At 51.4% G+C, this 16,645-nt stretch overlaps 1 protein-coding gene across 1 annotated transcript in view; it reads right to left on the minus strand.

The window, feature by feature from the left end:
* LOC115328458 (multiple epidermal growth factor-like domains protein 8) overlaps window positions 1-16,645 on the minus strand; it is a 126,595-nt gene that overhangs the window by 81,362 nt on the left and 28,588 nt on the right. The window contains exons 13-18 of the mRNA XM_029989671.3: window positions 15,754-15,903; window positions 14,882-15,036; window positions 6,895-7,108; window positions 5,156-5,347; window positions 2,939-3,115; window positions 250-417 (exon numbers count right to left, since the gene is read on the minus strand). Of these exons, the coding sequence (XP_029845531.2) occupies window positions 250-417; window positions 2,939-3,115; window positions 5,156-5,347; window positions 6,895-7,108; window positions 14,882-15,036; window positions 15,754-15,903 (1,056 nt within the window). The remainder of the gene's footprint in view (window positions 1-249; window positions 418-2,938; window positions 3,116-5,155; window positions 5,348-6,894; window positions 7,109-14,881; window positions 15,037-15,753; window positions 15,904-16,645) is intronic.

Genomic DNA, 16,645 nt, shown 5'->3' on the forward strand with positions numbered 1-16,645 from the left:
GCGGGGCTCTACCTTCGAGGCTCGCGTGGAGCATCGAGCCAGAGGGCGGCCCGCACTACGGTGGGTCTCCACCACCGCCCCAGTGCCCGGACCGCAACGGGCATTGGCGGTCTGGGCACTAGCGGTCCGGGTCGCTTCTACGATGTTACCGGGCAGAAATTGGGGTCGTATTAAAAGAACCGGTCGGAGACGCGTCTCTGGCACCGCCCGAAGCGGCGAGCGAAGGCGGGACCGCAGCCAGGAACTCACAGGGCGAGGGTTCCCTCGTGGGTGGTCCGGTTCTCGGGCAGCGTGGTCAGGATCCAGAGGCAGTGGTGGGCGCCCCCGGCGGCCCCGGGCACGCCCAGGCCGCCCCCGTCCGCCCCCACGAGCACCACCCGCTTGGGACTGCAGTCCAGGAAGCAGCGGCCGCCGTTCCTGGGGAGACGCTGGGGCTGAGGACGCTCTACCGGGGGCACTCTCCGCCCGGTGGACGCCCGTTGCCCGCCGTCGAGCTGCACGCGCACGCTCCAGGCCACTGAGACGCATCTTCCGAGGCGAAGAGCTCGGCGGTGGGACAACTCAAACTACCGTATTTACTCAAATGTAACGCAAGTTTTTTTTTTCAAATTTCCCTTACCTAATTTGGGGGTTCGCGTTATAATCGAGACGCCTCAAAATGTGCCTTGGCGGTGTCGCAGCACAGGCTCTTTAAAATGGCTACGACAAATCTCGCTATCTTTCAATCTTGTGCTGGCAACATATACACGCTGGAAACAGCCAATCCAATCCTATTCTTGTTTGCGACTCGTTGCGCCCATGTTAGGGTTGCGGGTTACCTTCACAACGCTTTCTGTTAGGGTTACCGTACCCATGTGCCCGTGTTGTCCGTGTTTTGTGAGCTGCTGCTACGTGCTTCCGCGACTGGACTCTCGAGCAAATGGCCACGCGACGAGCTCAGAACGACGCCCGCTTTAAAAGAAGTGCAATTATGATGGCTGAGGAAATCGGAAACTCTGCCGCGGATCGACGGGTAGATGTGACAGAATCGACTATCCGGGGGTGGAGGCTCCAGCGTGAAGTGCTCTTCAAGTGCGAACCCGACCGAAAAGGCTTCCGCGGACCACGTTGTAGTACTTTTTAAGGTACTTTTTTCCCCTCACTTAACTCGCGTTACATTCGTGTTCTTTTTTTTTTTTTTTTGCGCTGTGAGAAGTCATTTCTCGCGTTACAATCGTGGTCGCGCTACATTCGAGTAAATACGGTACCTTCCACGTGCAACGTAATAGCGTCCGAGTGGCACCCGCCTGCTACGGGCTTACCGTCGGCTGCGATCGACTCGCGCTGCGGCAACAACGAGCGGCCGGGCCAAGGTGTTGGACAAATTACACTTTGCACGAATGCCGCTCATCTTCGTGCGGTTGCCGACCCATTTCCCTCATTCGTTCGTCGCGTCAGGCCGAGCTGTTTGAACGTGTCTTCTCACATGTGATGCTGGCCCTCTCTATAAAAATTACTTATCGACCGAATTTCAACGCAAATTTTCTATTCGAGAGGTATGTGACCGGTTATAGCTAATTCACACCAAGGACCAAATTGTGATTTTCGTCCACGAACCGTGTACCAACTGTCACGTCACCGATTCCTGCATTTTGTCCCTCGTCGGCGGACACGCGGACTGAAGAAGTCGAGCGCCTTTTCACTCGTGGATTTTTGGCCGGAGATTGACTCGAAAAGCATTTAGTCCAACCGCAGTACAACGTTTTCTCGTTTTTTTGTTTTGTTTTCGAACGATTAAAAGAAAAATGGCATATCGTCGCATTTTGTTCATTCGCTGGTTCATTTTGTTACGCAATTCTTGGTTCCGTGAGTGAAAGAAATCGCAAAAACCTTGCCCGGCTAACACGACACAGGTACTCCTCCAGTTCTGCGTCAAGATGCTTCCGTCAAAACTCGTCAAGCACGCCGTGGTAATTCTAGCGTATACCAGTCTTTCGCTGAGCAAGAGCTTTCTTGTAGTTGCGGCGTACTTAGTGTGTTCCGCACAAGGACGGAGTGCATGAAGGCATCTCCCAACGCCCCTCCGTGAGCCCAGGACCTAGTCGCTTCTACGCCAAAGCCCATACAAGCGGGATTCGGCCTCCGTCGCCGTCATGCCTAGGGTTAGTAAAGCGAGAGGCACTTAGCGAAAGCCTATCGCGGGGTTTTGCCTCGCTTTGTACCTAACAGCGGCGTACGATTCTTTATAGCAGTAGCAAACGTCCATTTCTCCCTTAGACAACGATGCCAAGGTAAGATGACGAGATGTTCAAGTTTCGCACCACTCAGCAGTGGCAAACAGGTTCGGACTGTCCTCGCGGGCGTCTGCCCATTGTCGCTTGCGCGTGGATGCGGTTGTGAGTCGGACAAACCGCGGACATGTCGTCACGTGATCGATCCATCCACGGATCGGTTCGTCACGCGAATTGGCCATTACGACGGGTCCTAAATGTGCCACTACCCGGGATACATCCAGCGAGCGAGCGAGGCACGTTGTAAGAAAGAAATTCGACGATCCGAGACTGGTCGACTAAATCCAGTCGGAGCAACGCAGTGTTCCGTCGCCTCAGCGAGGCTTTGAACGGAGTACAACTTCGTTAACGTTCCAGAGGCGCATTTAAGAGGTTTCTGAGTCCGAGTTTTTATGCATCCAGCCAATCTATCCACCTGGCAAGTTCAACCGCAAACTCCGTCGTCCACACCCCACGAAACGCACGATCAAACTCCCGTCTCTCTAGGCAACGGACGAATGGTGAAGCGCGCAATGGCAATAAGAAGTACCAAAATCTAAAAGAAATAGAACAGGGAAGAAAAATGGCTGTAGAATTATCGCTCGTTCAGTCTCTCCTTTCAGGAGCACCTGTAAAGCGTCGACGCTTCTTTCCCAGAAGGTCCAGGGATGTGGTTGAGCGGCCCGTACCTGGGGTCCCCGAAGAAGCCCCGGGCGCAGGCCTCGCAGTGCTTGCCCCGGGTCTGGTGCAGGCAGTGGCAGTCGCCCGTGCGGGGGTCGCAGGTGCCGGCCGCCTCGTCCCCGTGGCCATTGCAGACGCACTCCCGGCAGCCCAAAGGCAGGGTGGCGTTCCCAAAGCTGCCCGGCCTGCGGACGCCCACTCTCAGGGTCCAAATGCCGCTTCTAGTTACATTTTCTCTCTTCAGACGCCCGACGTGCGTCCTTCCACCCCAGAGGAGTGTTTCGGCTCTCGACGCGAGACTGCGGCAAAGCGACACGTGCGGGATCGCAACATCTATTCCGTGGGCTTCTTTGCGAAAGACCGAAGCGCGACGAGGAGTGCACTCGACGAAGGAAATTTCGAATAGACCACCGACGGCGAGAAATATAGTTACACAGTCGCCGACCGATTTTTCGGACACCAATAATTCTGACCTAAAGGAGGAACCGTGACCTACCCGATAGAAATAGTGCATATTCACGACTGATGTTTCGAACAGCTCAAAGTCTGAAAGCTAGATTTTTGTGACAAAATCATCGCGAACAATCTGCGGGAAATACCACCAAAAAGCGGCCCTTTTGCATTCTATGTTGACTGCACGGCTTCATCTGGCAGCGCTGCTTAAATACTGCGAAGTCTTACAGCTAGGTGATGCTGTACTGCTTTTTTTCTCTTCAGCCGCACATTGTTATCATCGTTGTTGTTTCCATTCGCTTTGTTCATTTGCCATTGCAGTCATGGGCTTGCACCTCTCATCTCGGTGAATCGTGTTTTCGGACGACGCTGGCTTGGACGTCATTGCCCCATCCGCTCTTCCGCCGCCGCAACGTGTCGCTAAGAAGCGCAGAAAGTACTCGACCATAAAGCTAGAAAAGAAGGATTCTCAAGCTAACAGAGAACTGCTGAACACAAATGGAGGCATAACCTAAAACAAGGCGCGCAGGTGTAACCTGAGGCAAGGCACTATTTACGGCTTTTAGAGCGCAGCTCTTAGGCGCCTGTTTCCGGCTTGAGTGACGTCACCGTCGGCGTAACCGCGCGTTGCGTTATGGGATGTTTCCCATAATGCAACGCGCTCGTGACCTCACATGTGACGTCATTAGGGTCACTAGGGTAACGTGTGGCATCACGAATGACGTCACAAAAGTTACTCGTGAAAGTCACGACCTTCACGTGACCTCCACGAAGGTCACGCCAAGGTCACTTGTGAAGGTCACACAGCCCTCACAGTGAAGGTCACGACCTTTACTAGGCCTTCACGAGTGACGTCACAAGAAAGGAAGGGAGAATGGGGAGGAGGGAAAGGAGGAAGGGAAGAGGAGGAGAGGGGGAGGAGGACCATACCCTCCTCTCCGTACCCTCCCCTCGTCCTCCTCCTTAAAAGCTGCACACTAATTCGGCATTACAGAAAAAGTTGTTTTTGGTAAGTCCGCTTAGACGTAATAAAGGCAATTTTTTAATCCGCTGATTTTTCGCCCTCCTCTATTATTTGGACGTTTTTTGGTCCCTGCGAAGCATGAAAAATCAGTCGGCGACTGTGCTCCCAAGTACCGAGACACACTCGATAAGAAGATCAAATTAAATCGCAGATTGTCCTATGCAGGGTTGCGCGAATATTCGAAAGGTAGTTTCAAATGATACGCCATTCGATATTCGCTTCGAGATGAACCGCGAGATTCAGACCTTTCAAAGTGTCAATCGCAGCGGGTTAGCTTCGTTGGGTGCACTTCTCGCCGAGCACTCCCACACTACGGGGAAGAATACCCGCGGAGCTCGCGGGCACGAGCCAAGGAAGAGGAGACGAGAGCGCGCGCGAATGTTGGAACGCCGAACTTCCGTTGGAATTAGTGGGTAGGTGCAAAGATGGCTGCCTTTGTCTCCACTGCGCTCGTCCAACTCATTAGAATGTGAATGCCTATTCAAAAATTTGATTAAAAAATATTTTATCGATACTACCATTTGCTTCAAACTCAAAATCCACCATTTGTACGTGCTTAACTTTTTAACCAATAAAAGAAAGTTTGAAAATTGGCACGAGCTTACCGTAACAATCGGGCAGTGTAGTGACAGCCAAACTATTATTTTTCCGTATCGATAAAGTTAAACTAGTTAGTGCGAATTCTGGCCACTTTGGTGAGACGCGGCGAGCCCTTTGGCTGGAGCAGTGCAGGAAGAAGGGAACTGACCGGCACAGGTGGCAGTGCTGGCCCCGGGTGAGGTTGTGGCAGCGGTCGCAGAGGCCCACGCCCCGGTCGCAGCTGCTGTGGTTGTTGCAGCCGCAGTCCACCTCGCACCGGGGGCCCGTCCAGCCCAGCTCGCACAGGCAGCGGAAGGAGGGGGCCTCCGAGCAGCGGCCCTGGACGCAGTGCTCGGGGCAGCTGCGAGAGACCAGCTCCCCCGCTCCGGCCAGACGCCCTTCCATCCCCCCCCGGGAACGACCCGTTCCGCACGCACGTTCGTCGGCCACGACAGCGTAGGTTCGAGCAGGCAAGAATCACAATGCAGTTGTTCCTTCTTTCTACTTTTCCTTTTTTTGCATTTTGCCCCCACGTTTGCGCGGAAAAAAAAACGGTCGTGGGTACTTGCGTTTGTCACGTCGTGTTTCTAGTCTCAGTGTCGCTATTGGTAATCGTTCGAGACGCAGTTTAATCCAAAACACATTTCTAATTTTTTGTTTTTTTTCTGGGAAGCTGCACTAGTTAAATCCGAGTACATCTCGGACCTCTGGCTAAAATGGGCACACGCAGAACGTGTTTCCCGGCATTGTTTGGGGCTTGTCGCAGTCATTTGTCCTTTTTTGGGGTTATACGGAACTGAGAGGCCGCAGGGAGGTCCGAGCACTGAGCCGAAATGACGCGAAGCTTTTGTGTCACTGTTCCAACAGTGCTAGAACTGACCCTCTACCACTGCCCCTTGGATGCACTGGACCTACAGCGTCGGGCTCGCAAGTCCCGGGATCAATTCCCGTCAGGAAGTGCTCAGAATTTTCTTTCATCTCAATTCATTACTCTTTCTTCTTAAATATGTAATCTTTAGTACAGTCTCAAGTATCTGGTACACATTTTGTAATGATTTCCTCGAGGATGCGAGTCCTTTGACACATTTTGCGTTAATAAATGCGCCCCCTACGGACATACCTGCGAAAACATTCGTCGCTCTCCATTGACTGGCACATTTCTGTAGCCCTTTTCACGGCCGAATGAAACTTGCAAACACCCTGCAGTTACCCTGGTGGCAACCCTCGCGATTCGCTTGGGTCGCGCTACGAAACACCACAAAGCGAGCACTATGCTCGCGCCATGCGGGCTCAGAATCCCTCTACCCCCCCCCGTACCGGTGGTCTCCATCCGGCTACCTCTAATTTTCACAGCCGACGGAAGCCGCGTCGCGAGTCCCCGATGCGACTGGGCGGTTCCTGCCAAGACTCCAACGCACGAGCGCGGCACCTTCGAGGAAGAGTTCCGGCAGTGCATCTTTCCGTCGACCACTTTTGCCACTTCCTCCAGAGCGGGGAGTTCCACCTCCGTACCCATCGCGAGCCGCCGACGTTTGCATTTTGCCGACACCCGCTTCCTCACAAGTGGCACTTGACCACGAGTCTGGCAGAATGCCGGATATTCTCCGAAATCTACACCGCGAAGGCGCACCGCCGGATTTCGGCGGAGCCCCCAGACGTTCCAAAGAGCAGCACCGTTGCACCGTTTGGCCTTGGAGCGTGCGAGGACGCGGCTCGTAGAAAGCGGCTCGGACCCTTCGACACACCTTTGACGAGGCGACCCGCGGTCCGAGTTGCGTTTTTTGCGGCGTGGCCCGGACAGACCGCGAGGGTCACTACGAGGCCCGCCTCCCTGCCACCTCGTTAGACGACGTGGGACACAACGAAACGAGTGTCTGCCCCCGCAGAGGGCGGGGAGAAGGGACGTACGTCTCGACGCAGGAGACGTTGCCGTCGCCCTTGAAGCCCCGGTTGCAGACGCAGCGGTAGCTCTCGGCCGTGTCGACGCAGTGGGCGTCCGGGTGGCAGTGGGCCAGCTTCAGCTTGCACTCGTTCACGTTGGGGCACTTGGCATACGACCAGGACGCCTCCCGGGAGCCGCTCAGGCGCGGGAACCGCTTGGCCACCTGCTCCTCACAGACGCCTGCAAGCGGCACCGGGCGTCAGGCCACCTCCCGCCCAAACACGGCCGCCAGACTGTCCCAGAGCGCCCAAAACTGCCCTCAAACGCGCCTGGGAGCTCACTCGGGCAACAAATGTTGGCCTTTACCACCGTATGAGCCAAATGCCAAAATGAGCCCGAGCAATAGGGAGTTATGGAACAGGAGGCCCCTACATGAGGAGCTCCCTCAAAGGTGGGGGCTCACCTTTGCACATACAGCTCATTCAAACCGCGGGTTAGCACTCGCCCATTCGAGAAGTAACGGCGGCTAACCCATCGGCAGCCTTCCCAGCTAGCGTGGCTCGCTCCCAAACAAATCCGCCATAAACGCCGCATTATGAGGAACGTTCGCCCGCAATGCATGGTGCGGCTTCGCATTCCCTCACTTCGTATAAGCGATGATCTCGCTCCGTGTATTGTCTTCCAATTTTGACCATTCCTAAACCTAAAGGAATGCGGTAATCGTCGATCCGGCAACCTCTCGCGAGTCCTCCTGGATCGCCTCGGTTTGATCGGTCGGGCGTTCGTGGCACGCAGAAGCGAACCGCGTACCTATTTCGACTAAAGTCAAAGAAGGCGATTTTTGTGATACGAACGAGGTTTTATATCGAGCGTTACTTTTCGTTCCATGCTGCCAGCCTCTGCCGCTCACTTCTTTCTCATTCCGAGCACTGACTTTGTCGTCCTCTTTTGCACGAGGAGGAAAATTGCAGCGAGCCTCGTTTTTACTCAGAACGAGTCGAACGTTTGATAATTTGCCAGATTTAGTTTCACCTGAGACATTCTTCGAACAATAGGTGCCAAAAAAGATTCGTTCAGTGCAAATGTTTTACGTTTTTTGCCCGTTTTTCGCTCATTAGCCGCAATGGTGCTGCAAGTGAGACACGCGGGTGTGCCGCGCCACGTTGGAAAAACCCCCTTCTGGAAGGCAATGGTGCAAGCATCGCTCCCCGTGCACCGTCCTCCGGGGCGCAGGGGCCCTCCATTCTAGAACTCCCTAATGTTTCTGACGACCGTGTCACCCAACGGCCAACCCAGCGATGCTGGTACCGGGCAAGAAGCTCTTTTCCAGCCTTCATCCCGTTTATTTGTATCCTGTAACAGGAAATTTGTCCTCGCTTCGTATATTCTCTCGCGACCAAATATTTGCGAGGCGTCAAATACCGTACTTGCTCGCATAATGAACGCACTTTTTTCCCCGAAAAATTGACACATATTTGGGGGGTGCATTCGCTACACCGGGTCAAATTTTTGCATTTGCACGCTTCGCGCAAATGTCACATTAGCTGGCGACATGATGTGGCAAGGTACTGTGGCACGTCTCCACTGAAGGACCCTCAGCTGGTCGTGGGCGCACCGCAGGAACCGTGTTTTATAAATTGCTAACCTTTTTAGGGCGTTTTCGGTGTGCCTTCTGCCGAAGGAAAAGCAGCCTACGAAGCTCACTAAGCACAGAGAGCAACGCGTTCTTAGGCAAAATATATTGCTAGTATCCGGCGGCGCGCTCAGGTATATACCCTGAATATGCGTATAAGAACTTGTATCAAGTCCAACCGCAAAGGCCCACTCGCACAGATCGAGTTTCTTTCACGCAGACGGCCGTTCCCAGGGACCACCAGGCACTCTCCACCTAGGACGCAGCGTGCACATCACTCTGCCATTCTGTTACGGACTAAATAAACGCATTTCCCCCGAGTATGTGAAATTAGGCCGAACCAGGGACCACGGCGTGTTTGTTGACATCGATGCATAGGACAGGCGAAGAATGTCCGGGGCTCCGCAATTCCTCGACCCAAGCTTCATCGAGCGTGCGCGCTGCTCGGTTTCACGGTTGATCACTACCGCAACTGCCGTTACGAGAGCGGCTCGGCTCGGCTTGACTCGGCCCGACCGCTTGGTGGCAAAAGAAAACTGGCTCGGTGGCAAGCTAGATTGGACGCAATAGGTGAGCGGCGTTTGGCAACTTCCGGTTCCTTAGAAAATTTTGTTTCAATGTTGACAAACGACGACAATGAGCTGCGAGCCTGCGCAAGCGTATTTCTGAAACCTTCAGACTGTAGTTTTCAAAACCATGCTTAGACAGGCTCGCAGATCGTCGTCGTCGCTTGTTAACAGCTAAACAAAATTTCCTAAAAAACCGGAAGTTGCCAAATGCCGCTCACCTATTCGGGACTCCCGGAGCCGAAAATAGGAGGCGCGTTGATTACGCGAGGGGAAAAAAAAAGTCCAAATATTGGTACTTGTTGCGGGGGTTTATTATGCGACTAGATACAATATTTTTGTTTCGCGAAAATGATCAAAAACCAAGTCCTCACGGAATACAGTGGAATCGCATTATTTCAACCCAAAAGGAAGCAAAAGTTTGTTCGAATAATGCCAAGTTTCAATTACCGAAAGTTTTTTTCCTAGAAACACATAGGACGGGAACTGCACGTTAGTTGGAATTATTCGCGAGTTTGAATAATTGAGATTCCACCGTATTTTTCTGGATTTGAAGTTTACTTTTTTAACAAGTTTCTGAAGAGTGTCTGTTTGTTAGGTTCTCCATTGTCTTTCCATATACAGCATCGTTCATTAAGTTAAAAAAATCTTTTTCAAAGGCATTTTTACTTTGACTTGGCAGTTTTGTGTTGAGGTCTATGCAATCCCCGATAAAGGGTTTCTCTTTGAATCTGAAGATTCTGTGTATCTTGGTTACTTTTATTCCAAGTTTAATGTATTTCTTTAAGGCCACGTAAGGAACGTATTTCTTTTTATCTTTTAAGGTTTCAAAAGTTTTTGTCTCGGTTTAATTAGGGCCAATGAAAAATCATTATGTTTATCGTGTAATTCGTCCGTATATTTTAGAGAGACTCCGAACATATACAGGGTGCCTAGAAAATTATTCTTTTAAAATTCCCCGACTTTTCCAGGTTTTCCCTGACAATTTCAGGTGAACTTCCCTGACCACTGTAGAGGCGGTTAAATAGAGGCTGTCACAAAAGAAAATTTACGGGTATTGTTTTACCGCAAGAATAAACTAGGCATCGCCGAACGCTCATTCTTTGCCCAAAGCTAGAGCTAGAGGTCACAACCAGATGCCAATGTTTCAGCCCGATCCGATGACTTGTTCAAAAGTTACAAGTGATTTTCTGAGAATTTCTATTGGAAAATGGAGCCCATATTTGCCCGTTTTCGGTTTCTGGCGCCATAGAGCCCCATGTATTCGAAAACTCTGTCGGCCGCCATTTTCCCAGTGAACTTTTCAGATAATCACTTGTAACTTTTGAATAAGGTATTGGATCGGGCTGAAACCTTGGCATCTGGTTGTGACCTCTAGCGCTACCGTTGGGCGGAGAATGAGCGTTCGGCGATGCCTAGCTTATTTTTGCGGTAAAACAATACCCGTAAATTTTCTTTTGTGGCACCCTGTATATAAGAGCATTACAAGACAAGGCACTGAGCACAGTGAGGATAATTTCGTGCGGGCCTAATTCAACTCGCACATTCCGAAATATGGGGATTCGTCCAGTCCGGATTGAACGAGCACTTTCTTGCCGCTGACATCGCCAGTGAAAAGGCCACTTCCGGAAACATGACGCTCAAGCACACAGGTCAATAACCAAATGGCAACGTGGTTGCCAGATACACTTTCGGATACTTTCGGCTTAAGGTTCGAATTGGATTGGGGTCTGCGGCCTTCCCATTTGTTACTAAATCTAGTAGCTCTAACTGGATTTAGCCTAGTGTTGTGCCCTGAATCGAATCCAAGGCTTGACTGGGTTTGTCCGCTGTTCCCTTTGCATCAGCTAGCACACTCCACATCAGGTGAGCAGAGTCTGGGCTTTGCTCTTAGCAGAATTTTGTGCATATTTTTCTGCACCCGAGTGTCTTTGCTCGGGGCACTCGATGGCGTTTCCGGCTCGTTTTTCGACTGAGCTCACTTTTTGACAATATCCCCGACAATACCCGGATTTTTACCGGTAATTAAAATTGCTAGACACCCCGCATATAATCATATTCTTTTGAGAAGGGCTCGTGAGAATCTAACACATCGAAATCATCCTATGGATGGGATAAGGCCCATCCATACACTGTAATACCCAGAGTCATCGCCCCACCCCTTCAAATACCCCAACGCGGACTCTGCAAACATTCATCCCACCCGAATGACGCGGCCGAAGACATTCCAGTTGGAGGACGTCCGCGACAAAGGAAAATGAAGGAGGGAAACACTCTTTGTTCGCACATTTCCTCCGCAAGCGACCCCCAAGTCGTAGCGTATCTGCGCGGAAAGAAAACGATGGAGATAACAGAATAAAAGTATGTTTTCTTTTAAAAAAAATCGTCCACCCCCCCAAAAAAAAAAAAAATGTGGAAAGCTGACACAAGCAGTGGCCCGTTCAGGGATTGCGAGGTAAGCGAACACCCTGTATCTTGGAATGTAACCACAGAGTGGAAGGTCAAAGTCTGTCTCCGCCCAAGTAAGGTCGCCACAAACACGCTCCTTCTCCCAACACGTCGCAACCGCAATTGCGCAATGTTTAAGACGAAGCCAATGGGTAAATAAAGCTTCGCGGGAAGGCCGCACACAGACGTTTGTAGGGCGCCCCATTTCGAGCTCCTTGTTTGCGGTGCCGTCCACGCCACGCAGGGATGCCACCTTAAAGGGGCACTGACACCCCAAAGGACGTATCTTTTATTGTCTAAGACAATGAAGTTATAATCATAGACAAACAAAAAAATACTGCAACACAAAAAAAAAATGTTTCTATGCGCGCAAGCACCTTTTTCTTTTTGGCCTTCACCTCTCGCACTGCTCGCCTCCTCGCTTCTTTTTATTTGGGACAACAAATATCGTGAAATTTAGAAGCTTTGTACGCGACATTGCTATAACTTTTAATAACGACAATCGTAAAACATGTTTTTTAACGCAAATGCAAACGCACTACGGCCCCTCTTTTTGAAATACCGAAAATCGCAGTCTGCAGCGATGTCGCCTCCCGGCTTTCTATTCTCCCTCGAAAAACATGGCGGTGCCGCGGCGCTCGCACATGTAGCACTGAGAATGATCGGTGATTTGGGAATGGGACAAAGTTCTCTTTGTCCAGTTCCCCAACCGACCTCCCAGACTTGGAAAAGGAAATTGTCAAACGGTCAAAACAACTGGGTTTGGTGTCTGTGTACCGCAGTTTCGGTTGTGACTCTGCCGGGGCAGCCTCTCACGTAGAACCGGCACGACGTGGCCCCTCACGACACTCCCAAAAGTCCACTGCACGTCCTCTTCAACCTCAGACCGTTTCAAAGATTTTGAGGTCACCTGAAAGGGCCCTAAAAGAACTTCAAACTCACGAGCGTTTGCTCGCAGCGATAGGCAGCACACACGGAGGAAACCGGTTGTTCCCAGGATGCCGGCGACCCTTAGGGTAGCGGCGGCAACGGCGGTTCGGAGCGGAGGCGTCAAAGAAACTTGACTCGCAGGAGGGCTCAATATTTGATGCCACCGCACCGGCGGATGAACTTCAAAATCGGATACAAAACTTGAGAGCATGAAACAGCGAGGACGAGGACGGGAACGGGACATCTTTCATTGAGCAACAACATAGGATGGCACAACGATAAAGCCGCCCCCCCGAGGGTCTCAAGGTTCTCAAAGAGCGAAAGGAGACAATAGTTATAAAGGAAAGGGAATACACTAAATATAAAAGTTTGAAAAGTGCCGGCGTCACGGCGAGGTATCACTAATCTAGTCATCTCCGATTACCTAGAATTCAACCTTTGTCATTGTCAGTGATAAGGAAGGTGCAGAACTATAGTTGTTCGCAGTCCAAAAGGGAAATGTACTATAAATATAAGAGTTTTAAAAGGCTGTAGCGTCACAACGAGGTGTCAGTAATCTAGTCATCTCTGGTGTTAGGAATTCAACCTCTGCCTTTGTCAGTGACGGTGCAGAAATGTTGTTGTTTACAGTCCCCATGGCAAATGATTCGATGATTTCTCTCCCAAATCTGTGCCTACCCAGTATCTTAGTATCAGAAAAATGAGGAGTACAGTCGTCGCATGTGCGGCTGTGAACGACAATGGGGTGATAAGACTCATCTGAAGCCTTTGATGCTTCCAAGTTATGTTCTCTGAGTCGGTGGTTGACGCATCTCCCAGTCTGTCCAATGTACTGACTGCCTCTAGACGGTGGTTTTGAAAGCGCAAAAGACTAAGAAGAGAAGGAGGGGACAGGACAGAGCGCCTCCTTCTCTTCTTAGTCTTTTGCGCTTTCAATACCACCGTCTAGATGTTCAACCAACTAGCCCCCCAATTAATTCTGGTACTGACTGCCACAGCTTAGTGGGATTGAATAAGCCTTTCTTTCTTCGCATTCTACAAACTTTTGGGCATGCTTTACATCGCACCCTCTGGGACTGTCGCTCCCATTAACCTTTTCTCGCACTTCCGTTTGAGGTGCATGCGACAAGAAGAAACCCCACTCTTGTCGAACTTGGACGCGATAGACCTTAAACGGCGCGGAATTGTGCGTGAAGGGAACCACAGCGAAACAACCTTTCTTTTTGGAAACAGCTTGCGGAAGTTGTGGTTTGATAATGTGTAGCTGCAACAACTGGACTTCATGCTACCGAGTAATGCAGATTACGAGAAAAGAACTTTCTCACAAACTTCACGCGATGGAAAGAGTGCTTCCCTCCCAAATGAAGAAACTATTTGGGCGAAGATTCAGCGCCCGAATGGAGTACAAGCTCATCGTGGATGCTGCTGCTAGTCTTCTTTGAGCATCGTGGAATACACTGCTCAAGGAAGTCAACACTCACCCACGAAACACCGAGACCTTACTTTTTTTATGAATTTCAGTCGGCAGGGGGGCATTACTCGGAATATTACAGTAGGTTATTTACATCTAAGTACATTAGATAGTTTGATGGTTTGGTTGGATCGTAATCTGGCATATATTTATTATTTGCTTCCGCATATCTCCGAGTTACATCGGTCATTTTGAGACCGATTTTTCTAGCAAGCCACTTTGGTTTTATGTTTCGGATAAAGTGGTTAAAAACTACAATATTTCTTTTTATAGACCTATTAAAATGACTCCGATCGAAGCCTCATTAAAAAAGAACGAAGAGGTCGTCGGGAACATTTTGTATTCGCCCATACGTAATAAAAAGCCGAAATTGAAAGTCGGCGATACTGCGAGATTGGGACAATGTAAACGGGTTTTCGAAAAAGGTTACGAGCAAAATCATACGTCTGAAGCATTTAAAATTAAACGATTCTTCGTTGATCGGCATTACCATTTAGTTGACACAAAGGGAGAAGATATACCGGGAACGATTGATGAACGGGACACGGTGAAATACGTCCCTACAGGGTGAGTTTTCTATATTGTTTTCATATTATTTCTCGTTGGTCCTTTTTCGAAGTCGGGGGAATGGGGGATGGTCCAGAGCTCTCATATTGTACACTACCTACACATGTCGTATTACACCTGAGACTGCGGTGGAAGAAATCGGAAGAACTTTCAGTAGAAGGAACAGACACAGAGAACGTCTTTTGAGACGTTCTCTGTGTCTGTTCCTTCTACTGAAAGTTCTTCCGATTTCTTCCACCGCAGTCTCAGGTGTAATACGACATGATTAGCTACCACCAGCTCGCCTGCACTCTCACCGTCTTTTCACTACCTACACGCCTCTACTCGAAAGAAGTGTTTTTAAAGAGCCAGAAAAATAAACAAAAAGTTTGCATCCTTGCAAACGCCAAAGTGGGTACCGTGGGTGGGTCCGGCAAAGTCTCCCTCGACGCAGACGCCGTTCTTGGGGTTGTAGTCGTTCCCGCACCAGCCGCAGCCCAGCTTCTGCAGACAGGCCTCGCACTCCCCCAACAGGGAGCAGTTGGGGCACTGCGCCCCCGGGAAGCTGGCTCCCCTGCGCACCCCCAGGGACACGTTTCTACCCCCTTCCATCCCAAGGGTCACATCGCGCACTGGCAATGTTACGCAGGGGACGTTTCCAAGGAAAGCTTCTCCTTTATGCTAAGGGCGGCAGAGACAGGCCGAGGGACTGCCGGCAGCAGATACGGGAAATCGGGGCAGAGTTGCATTACCAACAGTTTCGGCTCCGTGCAAAATCCGCCAGTACTCGGATGCTTCCTCCGCTTCTTTCCTGCGCAAACTCTGGGGGACGCTTTCTCGGAAGGGCACGCGGTCGTCGGCACGAGCGACGATGAAAAGAGACCGGGCGACGGGGATCGCCGTTCCGCGCTCTCCGAGAAGCACGCGTGACGAGAGACGCATGCTCGGGCAGTTCGTAGCACACACGCTGCACTCTACGTTTCCTAAGAGTAGCACAAAACGGCGCAAATCTCGCTTCCTAAGCGCAAGCGTTGCATCGCTCGCACTTAGGAAGCCAAGCATCGCGGCGCTAGCGTGACAGCGCAGAGATTCGCCAGACAGAATCGAAACGTCGAGGGTCGTCACGAGACGGCAACATTAGACGCGAGCATCCGATGGAGAGTGCAGCGTCAATGAATTGATGCGCGCAAGTTTGGACCCCTCGCAGCCGTCTGCCGCAAGGAGAGAATGGTGCGAGTCGTCCTTCGACAAAAAGGCGTCACGAAATTTCCGACGCAGCGGGGCCACCCACCCGGAGCTGACGTGGTCCTCGTCCACCCACTCGCGGCAGCCGCCGTACATAAAGGAAGTGGTGAAGGTGGAGAACAGGAAGCAGGAGCGGGTCTGCCGGCACCAGGCGCAGCGCCCGGGGTCGCCCAGGCAGGACAGACAGCCCCGGCGCCTGAAACGAGAGGGTTCACCCGCAGCCCGGCAGCGTGCTGGCACGTCCGCCACACCCCGAAAGGGTTTGCGCGTCGGCACATTACGCGGGAAGAGTTTGCCACCCAAGCGGGGCTCAGAAGCCCCCGCATTGTCGAGGCAATCGGTCAAATATGCCGGTCTTTACGGCGGTGCCTGGTAGTGACCCTTTCCGGCCAAAATGCTCGTGTACGAATGCAAAAACCTTGCACAGCATTGGCCCTGCCCTCCCTTTCGCGAACTACGACGAGGCTCTACTTCGCTCTCCCCCGTGGGCCACCGCTGTTCCGAAAAACCAAGGTGATCAAGGAGGGAGCGTTCTCCGTTCGTTCTTGCCACCTCCCCTCCCCCCCTCACCACCCCTTCGGCCCTTGCAAAAGACCCACGTGGTTGCACCGTGCAGAGGCACTTTCTTGCCTCCCCAGTGCCACTGCCCAGCTTCCCTTTTCAGAACCCGTTGCGAGAATTGCGCAGCAGACTGGCCGAAGGCAAAGCTCCTTCGCCGTGCCTTTCCGCAATGCAGCTACTGCCGTCAATTGCAGCTCACTCGGTCTGGTCCTTCCCAATTTGTTGCTCAAAACTCGATAACAAAAATCTCATATTTGGATTAATATTTATTAAGCTAAGGCAAAATGGCGCGCTATCGTACCAAAAATTAAAAAAAAACGAATGCAATGCAATGCAACAAATGCAATGAAGTTTGCATTTGTTGTCTTTTCGCTTTT

The sequence above is a fragment of the Ixodes scapularis genome, unplaced genomic scaffold (assembly GCF_016920785.2).
Source record: "Ixodes scapularis isolate PalLabHiFi unplaced genomic scaffold, ASM1692078v2 PGA_scaffold3__209_contigs__length_174095766, whole genome shotgun sequence".
NCBI classification, from domain to species: Eukaryota; Metazoa; Arthropoda; class Arachnida; order Ixodida; family Ixodidae; genus Ixodes; species Ixodes scapularis.